General features: G+C 40.7%; 1 protein-coding gene across 1 annotated transcript in view; it reads right to left on the bottom strand.

Moving 5' to 3' along the window:
* SLCO3A1 (solute carrier organic anion transporter family member 3A1) overlaps positions 1-17,100 on the bottom strand; it is a 676,694-nt gene that overhangs the window by 106,533 nt on the left and 553,061 nt on the right. The window contains exon 8 of the mRNA XM_069766261.1: positions 11,590-11,765. Coding sequence (XP_069622362.1) covers positions 11,590-11,765 — 176 coding nt within the window. The remainder of the gene's footprint in view (positions 1-11,589; positions 11,766-17,100) is intronic.

The following is a 17,100-nucleotide window of genomic DNA, read 5'->3' as shown; positions in this document are numbered from 1 at the left end:
TTTGGTTCCGTTGTTTTTTCAGCATGTGGTCCGTTTGCATGATATTCCGAAGAATATTGTGTCCGACAGAGGTTCCCAGTTTGTTTCTAGGTTTTGGCGGGCCTTTTGTGCTAGGCTGGACATTGATTTGTCTTTTTCTTCTGCGTTTCATCCTCAGACAAATGGTCAGACCGAGCGAACTAATCATTTCAAAAACCTGACCTGCACATCCAAACACAGACTAAGTGTGAACAGGTGCTGAACCTAGAGTTGCCAACTCGTATATAGTTAAATAAATAAGGCAGCACACTGCAGCGCTAGAACATACAAACTTGAAATACGAAATTTGAACTGCATTACTGCACTAGAAATATGAAAAATGAGAGCGTTTAGCGCATAAAAATGGCCAATTTTATGTGTACCTGGTAGCCACTTTACGGCATCTCTCTTATACCAGGTCCTACACTTGCCTTACCTCGCTGAGAATAAACGTCTCCATCTGAATGGGTACATTTGAAACCTCTTCCTAGACTAAAATTCTCTCTCTCTATGGAGGGGTATTGGACCTGCTGTAATTAAAACACCTGTGGCTAGAAGGCGGAGTGCACGATCAGAAGGCTAGAGAATACATTTCAAAAACCTGACCTGCACATCCAAACATAGACTAAGTGTGAACAGGTGCCGAACCTAGAGTTGCCAACTCGTATATAGTTAAATAAATAAGGCAGCACACTGCAGCGCTAGAACATACAAACTTGAAATACGAAATTTGAACTGCATTACTGCACTAGAAATATGAAAAATGAGAGCGTTTAGCGCATAAAAATGGCCAATTTTATGTGTACCTGGTAGCCACTTTACGGCATCTCTCTTATACCAGGTCCTACGCTTGCCTTACCTCGCTGAGAATAAACGTCTCCATCTGAATGGGTACATGTGAAACCTCTTCCTAGACTAAAATTCTCTATCTCTATGGAGGGGTAATGGACCTGCTGTAATTAAAACACCTGTGGCTAGAAGGCGGAGTGCACGATCAGAAGGCTAGAGAATACATTTCAAAAACCTGACCTGCACATCCACATATTCTCAGCGAGGTAAGGCAAGCGTAGGACCTGGTATAAGAGAGATGCCGTAAAGTGGCTACCAGGTACACATAAAATTGGCCATTTTTATGCGCTAAACGCTCTCATTTTTCATATTTCTAGTGCAGTAATGCAGTTCAAATTTCGTATTTCAAGTTTGTATGTTCTAGCGCTGCAGTGTGCTGCCTTATTTATTTAACTATATACGAGTTGGCAACTCTAGGTTCAGCACCTGTTCACACTTAGTCTATGTTTGGATGTGCAGGTCAGGTTTTTGAAATGTATTCTCTAGCCTTCTGATCGTGCACTCCGCCTTCTAGCCACAGGTGTTTTAATTACAGCAGGTCCAATACCCCTCCATAGAGAGAGAGAATTTTAGTCTAGGAAGAGGTTTCACATGTACCCATTCAGATGGAGACGTTTATTCTCAGCGAGGTAAGGCAAGCGTAGGACCTGGTATACGAGCGAACTAATCAGACTTTGGAGACTTATTTGAGATGCTTTGTGTCTGCTGATCAGGATGATTGGGTGGCTTTCTTGCCATTGGCCGAGTTTGCCCTTAATAATCGGGCTACTTCGGCTACTTTGGTTTCGCCTTTCTTTTGTAATTTTGGTTTTCATCCTCGTTTTTCTTCTGGGCAGGTTGAGCCTTCTGACTGTCCTGGTGTGGATTCTGTGGTTGACAGGTTGCAGCAGATTTGGGCTCATGTGGTGGACAATTTGGTGTTGTCTCAGGAGGAGGCTCAACATTTTGCTAACCATCGTCGGTGTGTTGGTTCCCGGCTTCGGGTTGGGGATCTGGTCTGGTTGTCTTCCCGTCATGTTCCTATGAAGGTTTCTTCTCCTAAGTTTAAGCCTCGGTTTATTGGTCCTTATAGGATTTCTGAGATTATTAATCCGGTGTCTTTTCGACTGGCGCCTCCGGCCTCTTTTGCGATCCATAATGTCTTCCATAGATCTTTATTGCGGAAATATGTGGAGCCCGTTGTTCCCTCTGTTGATCCTCTGGCCCCTGTGTTGGTTGATGGGGAGTTGGAATATGTTGTTGAGAAGATTTTGGATTCCCGTTTTTCGAGGCGGAAGCTTCAGTACCTTGTCAAATGGAAGGGTTATGGCCAGGAGGATAATTCTTGGGTTTTTGCCTCTGATGTCCATGCCGCTGATTTGGTTCGTGCCTTTCATCTGGCTCATCCTGATCGGCCTGGGGGCTCTGGTGAGGGTTCGGTGACCCCTCCTCAAGGGGGTTACTGTTGTGAATTCTGCTTTTGGGCTCCCTCCGGTGGTTGCAGGTGGTAATGCAGTTGTCCCTGGGCTGCAGTCCTGGACAGGTGTATCTGCTGATTGCAATTCTGACTGGGGTATTTAGGTTTGCAAGACTCATTAGTCCTTGCCAGTTGTCAATGTTTCTTGGGAAGTGTTGGACCTCTGTCTGGCTTCTCCTGCTTAGCTGCCAATTCAGCAAAGATAAGTGTCTGTTTCTTTTTCTATGGCACACAAGTTGTGTGCTTGTTTTTTGATTGTATTCCTGCTCTGAGTGTAGGAGTCTCTGGAGTTGCAGATATACATTCCACGTCTTTAGTTAGATGGAGGAATTTTTTGTATAATCTGCTGTGGATATTTTTGGAAGGGTTTTCATACTGACCGCACAGTACTCTGTCCTATCCTTTCCTATTTTAGCTAGAGTGGCCTCTTGTGCTAAATCCTGTTTTCTGCCTGTGTGTGTCTTTCCTCTCCTACTCACAGCCAATATTTGTGGGGGGCTGCCTATCCTTTGGAGTTCTGCTCTGAGGCAAGGTAGAATTCCTATTTCCATCTATAGGGGTATTTAGTCCTCCGGCTGTGACGAGGTGACTAGGGTTTGTTAGGTACACCCCACGGCTACTTCTAGTTGCGATGTTAAGATCAGGATTTGCGGTCAGTATAGTTACCACCTACTCCAGTGAAAGTTTTCATGCTGCTCCAAGGTCACCGGATCATAACATACAGTTAGGTCCATATATATTTGGACAGAGACATTTTTCTCATTAAGGTTACAGACATTACCACAATGAATTTTAAACAAAACAATTCAGATGCAGTTGAAGTTCAGACTTTCAGCTTTCATTTGAGGGTATCCATTTTAAAATTGGATGAAGGATTTAGGAGTTTCAGCTCCTTAACATGTGCCACCCTGTTTTTAAAGGGACCAAAAATAATTGGACAATTGACTCCAAGGCTATTTCATGAACAGGTGTGGGCAATCCCTTCATTATGTCATTCTCAATTAAGCAGATAACAGGCCTGGAGTTGATTTGAGGTGTGGTGCTTGCATTTGGAAGGTTTTGCTGTGAAGTAAACATGAGGTCAAAGGAGCTCTCCATGCAGGTGAAACAAGCAATCCTTAAGCTGCAAAAACAGAAAAAACCCATCCGAGAAATTGCTACAATATTAGGAGTGGCCAAATCTACAGTTTGGTACATCCTGAGAAAGCAAGAAAGCACTGGTGTACTGATGAATGCAAAAAGACCTCGGCGCCCACGGAAGACAATAGTGGGGGATGCTCACAGAATAATCTCCATGGTAAACAGAAACCCCTTCACAACAGCCAACCAAGTGAACAACACTCTCCAGGAGGTCGGCGTATCAATATCCAAATCTACCATAAAGAGAAGACTGCATGAAAGTAAATACAGAGGGTTCACTGCACGGTGCAAGTCACTCATAAGCATCAAGAATAAAAAGACTAGACTGGACTTTGCTAAAAAACATCTAAAAAATCCAGCATAGTTCTGGAAGAACATTCATTGGACAGATGAAACCAAGATCAACCTCTACCAGAGGGATGGAAAGAAAAAAGTATGGCGAAGGCGTGGTACAGCTCATGATCCAAAGCATACCACATCATCTGTAAAACACGGCGGAGACAGTGTGATGGCTTGGGCATGCATGGCTGCCAGTGGCACTGGGTCACTAGTGTTTATTGATGATGTGACACAGGACAGGAGCAGCCGAATGAATTCTGAGGTATTCAGAGTCATACCGTGTGCTCAGATCCAGCCAAATGCAGCCAAACCGATTGGTCGTCGTTTCATACTACAGATGGACAATGACCCAAAACATAAAGCCAAAGCAACCCAGGAGTTTATTAAAGCAAAGAAGTGAAATATTCTTGAATGGCCAAGTCAGTCACCTGAGCTCAACCCAATTGAGCATGCATTTTACTTGTTAAAGACTAAACTTCAGACAGAAAGGCCCACAAACAAACAGCAACTGAAAACCACTGAAGTGAAGGCCGGGCAGAGCATCAAAAAGGAGGAAACACAACGTCTGGTGATGTCCATGAGTTCAAGAATTCAAGCAGTCATTGCCAACAAAGGGTTTTCAACCAAGTACTAAAAATGAACATTTTATTTAGAATTATTGAATCTGTCCAATTACTTTTGGTCCCTTTAAAAACAGAGTGGCACATGTTAAGGAGCTGAAACTCCTAAAAGCCTCATCCAATTTTAATGTGAATACCCTCAAATGAAAGCTGAAAGTCTGAACTTCAACTGCATCTGAATTGTTTTGTTTAAAATTCATTGTGGTAATGTCTATAACCAAAATTAGAAAAATGTTGTCTTTGTCCAAATATATATGGACCTAACTGTACATCATACTCATCTGACATAGTGTGGAACTTAATGCAGATATCTGGAAATGATGATAGCCTAGATCCTTAGATGAAGAGGATAGGCTCACAACACACTCTTGACGCGTTTCCCCACCTGGGTTCATCAGGAGAGATTACTTGTCTCTTGGCAGTAAAGGATCATGATAGAAATGAGGCTGCCATTTTTTGACTGGGTATACTTCTATCATGTTAGAGGGGTCTCCTTCCTAACATTTTTTCTAGTCTTTTCCGGGATATCATTATTTACATTGAATAGTCAGGTAGAGAGCTTCTATTTTTTGGTCTGCTCTCTTGTGTTTTTACTAGCCCGGTTTTTCCTAGGTAATTTAATTATAATGAACAAATCCTGCTGTTGGGATTCTTTTATTATGTTCACTTAATAAAGGTTATATTTTAATAGGGTAATTTTTCTTCCAGCATATCAATCCATTGTGCTAATTGTGAGGTCCCACCACCAGTCCACATTTTAGCATATAAATCCTTTCTGCTAATTGTGTGGTCCAGCCAGCGGTCCACATTTCAACATCTAAATCATTTGCACTGATTGTGTCATCCAGACACCAGGATGTTGACCAGGATGGGGATGAGGAGGCCATGCATACCAGGATGGGGATGAGGGGACAATGTATACCCGGATTATACTCGAGTCAATACATTTTCCCAGTTTTTTGTGGCAAAATTAGATGCCTTGGCTTATACTTGGGTCGGCTTATACTAGAGGATATGCGGTTATTTCAAAGCTGTAAATGCTGGCCCAGACGTTTATCATGCATGACCCATGCCTGACTGCTGTTGTGCCATAACATTTCTACTTTGGGTCAATTGATGTCACTTTTCCTGGTGTATGTCCCTATTTTTTTAAAATGTTTGGCCTCCAAGTTGAGTCTCCTTAATGTGTGGTGCCTGTAGCAGTGGGGCTCCCAGACCAGTAGGCCTGTACCTACTTTCAGTCAACTACCTGTGTTACTATCTTTAAATTTTTCTACAAAGCTGATATTTGTGAAACCTGAGTGTGCCTGAGCAGAAAAACAGTTTAAGCTGTTGAATGATGTATCAGGGCCCCCAGCACAGCACCAGTCCGTCACCCACATCTTAATTTGAACTGCAATTCAAAGCTGTTAATGCTGACCCAGACCCTGTCACATGCATGGACCATGCCTGACTGCTATTGTGCCATTGTAAAATTTCTACTGTGGGTCAATAGATGTACTGGTGTCTGCCCTTAATTTGAGCTGTTTTGGCAGCTTTTGGCCCCCTCCGAAGGTGCTGTCTATGCATTTGGTTTTGCCTCTCATTGAATTCAATGGGGTTCAGTTATGTTTGCTGAACTGTTTACCAAACTGTTTGACCAACATCGGAAAGTTTGTGATCCAAACCAAACCTTGAAAGGTTCGCTTATCTCTACTGGCAAGTGGTAATGGTGATGAAGTACTGAGTCGAAACGTGCGTTGGGGTGGTGGGGACGCTTTTGTAACCTAAATCCTATGTAAGTAATGCTCTCATGCTGTAATCTATCTGGCTAAACCTTGGTGGATGTGTTACCCCTTGTACTATTGTCCATGTTGATTTACATGATGTGATAAGCACTTTACTATGCTCTATTTGCACTATTTAGCATCCCCCAATATTTACTGTCCAGTAGGTTGCTTGTTTGTTTCTATTCTGTTTTTAAATATGTGACAACAAACAAAAATTATTTTTTAATAGGTACATACTCTTTGTTTATCTATATAACTGTTTTTGTGCTCAGTGTTAACCCCTTAATGACAGCCAATACACCTTTTAACTGACCTTACTTATAAGAGAATAGCCTCCTCATACAGGTAACAATCCAGCAGCTGTTGGCTGTACACTATAGCTGACAACTTTCTGCATCAGCCACGATCAGTGTTTGCACCATCCAAATCTGTTTAACCCCTTAGATGCTGCTGTAAATAGTGACTACTTCATTATATATGGTTAACAGACTGTGGGGGCTTCCTCTTTATCCAAATTGGTGCCCTCAGATCATGATTGTGTGGTCCTGATGTGTGCCATGACAATTCATGACCAAATAGCGGCCTTTGATCCCCTACCGACCATTAAGAGTTTTGGCTCCTACAGACCAGTTAGATGCTCCTAATCAACTCGTCACCTGCATTAAAGAGAGCAGTCTTACATTGTCACCTTTATAAAAGACTCCTGTCCACAGACTCAATTAATCAGTCAGATTCTAACCTCTACCACATGGGCAAGACCAAAGAGCTTTGTAAGGATGTCAGGGACAAGATCATAGACCTGCACAAAGGTGGAATGGTCTACAAAACCGTAAGTAAGGTGCTGGGTGAGAAGGGGACAACTGTTGGTGCAATAGTAAGAAAATGGAAAAATCACAAAATGACTTGTCAATCGACATCGATCTGGGGCACCATGCAAAATCTCACCTCGTGGGGTATCCTTGATCATGAGGAAGGTGAGAGATCAGCCTAAAACTACATAGGGGAACTTGTTAATGATCTCAAGGCAGCTGATGCCACAGTCACCAAGAGAACCATTACTAACCCATTACGCTGTAAAGGTTTAAAATCCTGCAGTGCCCGCCAGGTCCCCCTGCTCGAGAAGGGACATGTGCAGGCCCGTCTGAAGATTGCCAATGAACACCTGGATGATTCTGAGTGATTGGTAGAAGGTGCTGTGGTCAGATGAGACAAAAATTGAGGTCTTTGGCATTAAGTCACCTCACCTTGTTTGGAGGAAGAGAAATGTTTCCTATGACCCAAATAACACCATCCCCACTGTCAAGCATGGAGGTGGAAACATTACATTTTAGGGGTGTTTCTATGCTAAAGGCACAGGACTACTTCTCCGCATCAATGGGAAAATGGATGGAGCCATGTACCGTAAAATCCTGAGTGACAACCTCCTTCCCTCTGCCAGGACATTAAAAATTGATCATGGCTGGGTCTTCCAGCAAGACAGTGACCCAAAACATACAGCCAAGGCAACAAAGGAGTGGCTCAGAAAGAAGCACATTAAGATCATGGAGTGGTCTAGCCAGTCTCCAGACTTTAATCCCATAGAAAACTTATGGAAGGAGTTGAAGCTCTGTGTTGCCAAGCGACAGCCTCAAAATCTTAATGATTTAGAGATGATCTGCAAAGAAGAGTGCACCAAAATTCCTCCTGATGTGCGCAAACCTCATCATCAAAAACAAAAAACATCTGACTGCTGTGCTTGCCAACAAGAGTTTTGCCACCAAGTATTAAGTCTTGTTTGCCAGAGTGAACAAATGCTTATTTCTCACTGCAAAATGCAAATACATTTACATAATTTATGCAATATGATTTTCTGGATTTTATTTTTCATATTCTCTCAATTTTAAAAATAATATACTCTTAAAATTATAGACTGTTCATGTCTTTGTCAGTTGGCAAACTTACAAAATCAGCAAGGGATCAAATACTTATTTCCCCCAATGTATGTAAGTATATATTTTATCAATTTATACCTTTATCATATTTTTGTAGTCATCATGTTCCATTTTTTCACTTATATATGTACTTTTTTTGTCATTTATATAATTGATATTGTGTATTATACACTGTATTTAGCACTGCAGTTGTAATTTAATTATATTATACTATCAGTTCCATGTTTATATGTACTTGCTTAATGCCATATGCATATTTTGTCCCTATTTATTGTTATATATATCTCCTTCATTCTATGTGCCCTTATGAATATCAACTTGGTGATCACGTGACCGTTTCTATGGTTATTTCTCTTGCATCCAAGAAGTGCATTGATGTACCCCACACTAAGACATCATGAGATTGTAATGCTGCCGCTCACCTGGCACCTGTGTCATCAGTCACATGGCTGTGAGACCCCCGGACAACCAATGAATGTGCTGCTCATTTTGGATAGGAAAATTACACCATCATTAGCATACGACTTCCGATTATGTGGTCAACACATTGTTGGTCACGTGATCGCATACATAACAGCGTGACTCATAATATTGGCCACTTAAACATTACTTCATTGACCACATGCTTCTTTTTTCTGACAATTTGATTGCCGAATTACTTTTTATCTATATTTCATTTTTTGATGGGCGGACCATCTATAGAAGGCATCTGACATCACTTCCTCCCTCTAAATGATACCATTCTTTGCATTTTGTGTCTGTGTGTGCTACACTAAGCATGGACAACAGAAAGTGGAGAAGAAAGCCGTCAAAGGACTTGAGAATTAAAATTGTTGAGAAATATCAACAATCTCAGGGAATGAGGCCTGCAAAGAAAAATACACTGTACCTACAGCCAAATATGGTAGAAATTCAAAGATGTTTTGGGGTTGTTTTGTTGCTTCTGGCACTGGGTAGCTTGACTGTGTGCAAGGTATTGTGAAATCTGAAGAATACCAAAGGATTTTGGGTCACAATGTATTGTGCAGTTTCAGAAAGCTGAGTGTCTGTCCGAGGCCTTGGTTCTTCCAGCAAGACAATGACCCCAGACATATTTTAAGAAGCACCCAGAAATAGATGGAAACAAAATGCTGGAGAGTTCTGAAGTGGCCAGCAATGAGTCCGGATCTAAATCACATTGAACACCTGTGGAGAGATCTTAAAATTGCTGTTGGGAGAAGGTGCCCTTCAGATATGAAAGTCCTGGAGCAGTTTGCAAAAGAAGAGTGGTCCAAAATACCAGTTGACAGGTGCAAAAAGCTTGTTGGTGGTTATAAGAAGCTAGAGATTGCAGTTATTTATTCCAATGGTTGTTCCATCAAATATTAAGTTGTGGGTGACAACTATTTTGTCTGGCCTATTTTGGTTTTTTTTTGTGAAATTATGTCCAATTTGCCTTTTTTGCATGTTTATTTTTGTGTTGTTCCACATGTTTAACTGCAATAATTTTTTTTAAATAAATACTTAACTTTCTGGAACAATTTCAAGGGTGCTGACACTTTCTGCCATGACTGTATATTTCTAATATGCCTTAAATATCTTAGAAGATAATACAGAAGATATTTTTAGTGCAGTCCCTGCGTTGGTTCAGTATGACGATAAGGCCCTTTTACAAAAAAAAAAAACGGTTGAGCACCCCTGATCTAATCAATTATGCAAACAACAAAAAAGAAAGACAGGGGGCGGCACCACTGCCAACATGAAGGTGCAGACCACTGATAACCACAGGTACGGCTTCAAAGCCGGTATGATAGGACGCTATGTTCCAAGATCTCGGGTGCTATATCCAGAAAAAACAAATCCGTCCACTTGTACAATAGAAAAAAGAAAAGCACTCACCGATCTGAAAAATCCTTAGCTTTATTGAGTATTCAGTTTACCCTTAAAAGCGCTGGCATAGCGCGAAACGGCCATCGTTCTGACCTGCTCGCACTAACTCCTTTCCTCACTCTCCCGGCCATGGACTCTTTTTAATGAAGACTCAGTAAAGCTAAGGATTTTTCAGATCGGTGGGTGCTTTTCTTTTTTCTATTGTACAAGTAATCAATTCTGCATATTTAAGAAATGTATACAATTTTGGCACAAACCCACAAGTGCCGGACTTTGTCTACCTGCGTGTTACTGATCTTACTATGCATGTATTCTGCTTTTGTGGAGACGTCTGCAGTCTTTGTGATAACATTTTGTGGCAAGCCTACAGAAAGTTACAGCACATCTAGTTTTAGCACTGACAGCAAAAAAAAACCAATCTGGTATTTTAGACTGCATCAACAAACCTGCTATCTTAGTGAAAAGTCAAGCAAGAAAACTTCACTTTATTACATTTTATGTTGCAAAAAAAAATCACAGGGCAGAAAGTGAGGCTTTTCTAAAGGCGCAAATGGTGTCCTGACAGCTAAATGTAGCTGCAGCTATTCTTTACCTATCCTTCTGAATTTCTCTACTGCAGCTGACACTGTAGATCTCCAACTATTCTAACTCAGCTCCAGTCCGTCAGTTATAAAGAGAATGCACCATTAAAAAGAACGTATTGTTTACTTTATTATAATAAAAAAAAATACATTTTGGTGATAGTCATATTAAAAACTATCTATATTAAAAAGATCTTAAAATATTGCAATTTTCACACTGGCCAATGGCCTGTTATGGCTTTATCTTAATCATCACAGGCAGGTAAATCACAGATAAATGTATCACACTATTCACAGTTGGCGACAGTCATATCACACCTTTCTACACTGCTCACTACAATCCCTGATTAAATACTGACAAATCACTCGTTGGTTTTAATTATGGCAAAATATTAGAGATGACACATTCCCTTTCAGGATATTGCTCTTTCTTTGTTTTCTTTCTATCGCTCTGACCTCTCAGGGCCCAGGTGCGACTGCATCCCCTGCACCGCTGCCATCTCTAAGGCGATTATACACAATTATATACTTCACGTGAAATTACTCCTTTATTAGTACAAACCATCCGTAATTATCTGTTTGCTCTATCTATAAATATTACAAAAACTAAATTACTTGGCTCTGATTCATCAAAGTGTTTTTGTCTTCTGGAGTAAAACCCTTTGAAAAATTGCAAAATGTTTGCAGAAAGTAAGGTTGCGCAAAAATGTTGTGACTTTTGCCCTTATCTCTCCAGATTTGGTCAGCTGCGCCAAAATGGGTCGAGCTGGGGGGACTGGGGGCAACATGGGGCATGAAGACGACTGAAGTAAGATTAGTGGCGAAGAGAGCGCCACTTTTAAGGCACGCCTGATTTCGCTCCAAGAAAAATCATGAACATGTGGATGGCACCATAGACTATCACAGGTACGAGCGCTCTCCGTGAAAACCATGGACGGAGAACATCAGACATGTGAATGAGCCCTGATTATACCAGTCAGAGGACCATGATACCAGTGGCGCGGACAGTGGTCTCACCTGATCAGGATGATAACAGATGGAGTTTGGGCCATTGCTCCAATCATGCTGCAGACGCACATCACACACAGGAATGTGAGAAAAGCCTCCTGACATCCAGGGCTGGGACATTTTCCAGGAATTACGGTGTTATTCTCCAAGGGGACAGATGTGACACATAAACAGCCAGTCAAATTCTGCATAAAAAAGAAACCACACAGAGGTTATAGAAGCAATGCAGGGTTTTTCTATTTCAGTAAATGCAACAATTTCGGTAACTCGTTAATCTCATCTGCCAGCTCGTAATTAACAGTACACGATATCCAACACATCGTCTTGGACATTATTCACCTCCATGTCATGGTGTCGACTCATTTGGAAAAAAAAGAGATCTTTATAATCCTTTAGAACAATTTTCTATGAGAGTGAAACAGATCTGTAGCATCTAGAAGGCCTTGGATGGTATTACTAGAAGCCAGAGGGTGAGTCCTACAAATCACTGTAAATAAATATCATCATTTATAACATTAGAGTATTAAGGAGTTGCAGCAATATAGACCAACAGAAATGTTCTTTTTGTTTCGTAAAATGCTACAGCTGTGAATTCCAATAGAAACACAGCACCACTTGTTGTCAGCTTATGAAAACTGCAATGACTTTCCACATTTGGCAACAGAACCTACGAACATTGAACAAATACCCGATACAGATGACCTGATTATACCACTATCATTTCACAATATACATTTCTTCTCTGTTGTCATCTCTACTTTTCTACTTTACCCCATACAGGTTTCTCAGTAATTTAGGTAGAATCCTGTTATATCTAAAAAATGACAACTGCAACATTGTAACAGAGTAGTGCCAGTAAAATGGTGGTGGGGAAACGGGTGGGATATAAGATGGTGGGGATTTTGGAATGCTAAATAGATCCTGCCAGGAAAGACAGCATAGAAGGGAAACAACTCTATGATCCTAAAGAGAACCTGTCAACAGCAAAACCGCTATTAACCTGCGGATATGGGCTTAATCTGCAGGATAATAGCATTACTAACCTGCCAGGGCCTGAACGCTGCTGGGAGAAAATTAACGTCATTCTCCCTGTCAGCATTTGGTTTCAGTCATAGGGACGGCAACGCCGCTGATTCAGTCACCACTCTAAGTATGCAAAGCAGTGGCGGTAAACGCGCCCCGGGACCCTTGCTGACAGCAGGGTCAGTCAGGGACGGGGGCACGGTAACAGCTGCTGCTCTGTATACTCATAGCGGTGACTGAACCAGGCAACCCCCACATGTACTCAGGCACAATACTCGGAGGTCACCCGAGCGTGCTCAGGAAGACCCAAGCAACGATTATACTCACTCATCACTAACAGTAACACTATTAACCTGCAGATTAACCTCATATCTGCAGGTTAATAGTGTTTTTGCTGATGACAGGTCCCCTTTTAAGAGACTGTACTTTGAAAAAGTAAAGTAAGATAATTTTTGAGAACTTGCATGTTAAACTGTGCAGCTCATGGGTAGCGCTGAATAATAGGGCTTGCCCAACCCTGGTGAAATTTTCAGCAAGCACTGCAGCTTGCCAAATATGGTAGAAGATTGACAAATCTTACCAGTGTGTAATTCACACACTATCAGGATTCTGCGCCCCTTGCCGTTTCCAGCGGTCATCACATGACTGGAAGTATGCAATATGCAAATGTTGTCACATGCTAAATACAGTCTCAGCCGCATCTCTCAAAAAAACATTGCAAGATGTGCTGAGACTCTAGTTGGCACAACAAAGTGAGCATGCAAATCACATACCTGTGGTCACTTGGTGACCACTGGAACCGCAAAGCTAAGCCAAAATCTAACAATGTGTACACAGCAGATAGTGAGGACTCAGCAAGATGCAGCTATACTTAAAAAAATCGAGTTCTATACACAATTTTAAAAGTAAAAAAAGATACTTTATTAAATTAATCCTGTGATGCTGACACCCATACATGAAAGAGACACCTTTCATTCCCTTTTGACAATGCTCATGAGAAGCGCGTGTCAGGGGGGTGAACCTGGCTCCTTGGCATTTGGTTACTTCCATCATGGGTAAGCAATTCAGCTGTTAAGGGTACATTCCTTTTCTCTTGTGGGGGCTTACTGTCACCGTTACTGTCACTATGGCAGCCCTAAGGAGCTTTCACATATGGGTGTCAGCATCACGGGACTACACGATGTCCAAATCTAGTTACTAACATAAACGGCTGATACGACACATTGATATAATTTAAAGTGCCTTTTTCCCAATATCATGATGATGTTTACTACTCTCCCATATGCCTTGGACCTGTGTGTTTTTCACTAGGGTTTATGTCCTGTGTTTGTGCTTCATTAAATTAGATTTTTGTATTATATTTAATAAAGTATATTTTTTTACTTTTTAAATTGTGTATATAACACCATTTTTTTAGGTTCTTATTAGATTGGGAGTATACACCCACTATCTTTTTACTTACATGGGCAAATATAAACATTAGATTATTGTACTTTCAGTTACATGGCACCCATGTAATTTCTGTGAGTTTGATCCCAAGCTATACTTTGCTGCAAAGGAAGCTGTCAATCAGCTTTTGGAGGAAGGGGAAAGTCTGGATATCACTGGACACTGCTGCAATACTGGCCATTCCTTGCATAGTTTAATAACAAGTAACTTTTTAAATAAATAACTTACCTTACCTTAGCTCCTCGCTCACATGCTGCTGAACCCTGAGCACCCTATACTATCCTAAGTGAGATGTGGCAGGATTGTTTTCAATGCCAAATATATTTGACATTTTGAACATTGGGAAGTCATTACAATTTTTGCACTGACATGTAAAATTAAAGCCTAGATTATAAAATAACAAGCATTGATATTAAACCTCCATAACTAGATATTTTCTGAAATTAAACACCGTTTTCAAAATCGATACTCCGCATTCTAATCCCATGCATTCTTCCCTGTACGACTGACTGAACCATCCTTTTTGGCTTCAATCATTTTTGAATCATCAATACTGTTTGAGTTTATATTACTTTTGTAGCTATATGAGTTGTACTCATTCCCATGATATTCAATGCTATCCACCCCTGCTTTTTTCCCCCTCCATATTTTATGTGTCTTTGTTTTTTGGGTGCAACATTTTTCATTAAATAATGTGTAGATTACATAAAATAATTTTGTTTTGCCTGCATTCAATTTCTTGTGTTTGTTGGATACGCTAACGCATAGTGTGCTGTATAATAGCCGGAGGTAAGTTTGTGTTTGCTATATTATACAAATACAGATTGGACCCTATTAATTTTCTTTGTGCCAGTGCATATTATTCTGCAAATCATCACACCCAAGTACACAGAACCACAACTTATCATGTCCAATAAAGCATCTAATGTTTTACAGAGGGTCCAAATGGTTGTCTGCGATCCAATTCTTACAATGACAATGAGTTTTTGTGGCTCACCATGTAGCAAAAAAAATACCCTCATACCGTCATATAAAATAAAACATATATAAAATATGTATTTGCTCACTCTCTGATGACTGAACAAATAGAAAACAGACAAAAGATATCTAGAAAATAAATGATTTACAGTTACTCAAGTATTAGAGGGAACCTGTCAGCAGGATTGTGGTTAGTAACCAACACACAGTGTCAGGTCAGCACCATTATACTGATTAAAGGGAACCTGTCACCCCAAAAATCGAAGATGAGCTGAGCCCACCAGCATCAGGGGCTTATCTACAGCATTCTGTAATGCTGTAGATAAGCCCCCGATGTATCCTGAAAGAGGAGAAAAAGAGGTTATATTATACTCACCCAGGGGCGGTCCCTCTGCGGTCCGGTCCGATGGGCATCGCGGTCCGGTCCGGAGCGTCCTATCTTCTTACAATGACATTCTCTTCTTGTCGTCATGCTGCAGCTCCGGCGCGGGTGTACTTTGTCTGCCCTGTTGAGGCCCTGTTGCTGGGCCTCTCTGACCTTTCCCGGCGCCTGCGCACTGCAGTACTTTGCTCCGCCCTCAACAGGGCAGACAAAGTGCACCCGCGCTGGAGCCGGAGCATGAATACAAGAAGAGGACATCATCATAAGAAGATAGGAGGAGCCAGACCAGACCGCGACGCCCACGCGACAATCGGACCGCCCCTGGGTGAGTATAATCTAACCTCTTTTTCTCATCTTTCAGGATACATTGGGGGCTTATCTACAGCATTACAGAATGCTGTAGATAGGCCTCTGATGACGTTGGGCTTACCTCACCATCGATTTTGGGGGTGACAGGTTCCCTTTAATATGATACCTTGGTTAATGAAATCCGTCTTGTGGTTGTTGTTTAATCTTTATTTACAGTTTTCAGTTAATGAGATTCTCTTGGTCCGGGGTGGACCTGTGGGGTTCTTTATGTGGTGCTCTGCTTACATATGCATCTGTAGGGCTTCTGACAGGTCTCTGATCCCTCAGTGACCAGCCCCCTAATTTACATACTGAATTTAATATGTTTTGGAAAAAAATTCACATTCATCAGGCAGATTGCGGTGCCTGTATAATGTGCATTTAATTATTTTAATTTGGTGTTATAAATTTTTTCTAAAAAAAAATTCATTGAACTGAGTAACTCTTATTCTAACTTTATAGGATTATTTTTTATTTTACGTTACATGATTTTTAGCATATATTCACCAAATGAATTGCATAATTCAAGAACATAAGCAAATTTGTAGTATAATAGCAGAAAACAATGATACATATTGAATGTATCTGCACTATTTGTTCAGAAAAGAGACCCATTTCTACGGCATATGACTGGCCTCTCTATGTATTACCTGACCATCAGTTTTCAAAAGTTAACATAAATGTGAAATATTATACTTTGGAGCAAACACATGAAGCATACTAAGCCCCAAATCCAAGCATAAAGTATGACAATGAAAAGAATAAGCAAATAATCATAGATAAATGTTAGATGGGGCTTTATTTACACCATCTTTGTCAAGCAGCAGTAAAGGGCTGCAGTAATTTAAATATGTTCCTATATTGTTCTGTGATAAGATGGATGGTGTGTTCAGGTTACATGTGAAAGAATTATAAAGGCCACATTTTTTCATCTCTAGATATAAAACTTGGATAAACAGGTGGGTAGCAAAATTCTGTTACAGAAGTTGTCTCAGACAAGACGTACAGCGTAGTTGGAAAATTTGAACACATTTGCATGAAAATCCATGTTTTTTTAAAACTTGGCACACACTACATACAAAATGCAACATTTTTGCAGATGAAAAATTGTTGGTGAAATTCACATTTCAATAAGGTACCTCCTAATACATTAAAATAGAATACAATCTATAAAATATGCTGCTACAGACCGGTGTCACCTTACAGCAATATTCAACACACCTTTGAATATTTCTGTTATGGAGGTAATGAGGAGCCAGTAAATTGTATGTGCATTAGCACCAGGAGAAATGTATGTGTGCCGTGAAGGCAAATAGTCAGTTGTTGATGAATAGAAGATG

The sequence above is a fragment of the Ranitomeya imitator genome, chromosome 4, assembly GCF_032444005.1.
Source record: "Ranitomeya imitator isolate aRanImi1 chromosome 4, aRanImi1.pri, whole genome shotgun sequence".
NCBI lineage: Eukaryota > Metazoa > Chordata > Amphibia > Anura > Dendrobatidae > Ranitomeya > Ranitomeya imitator.
The sequence above is the reverse complement of the archived record's forward strand: the minus strand, read 5'-3'. Positions and strand labels throughout refer to the sequence as shown.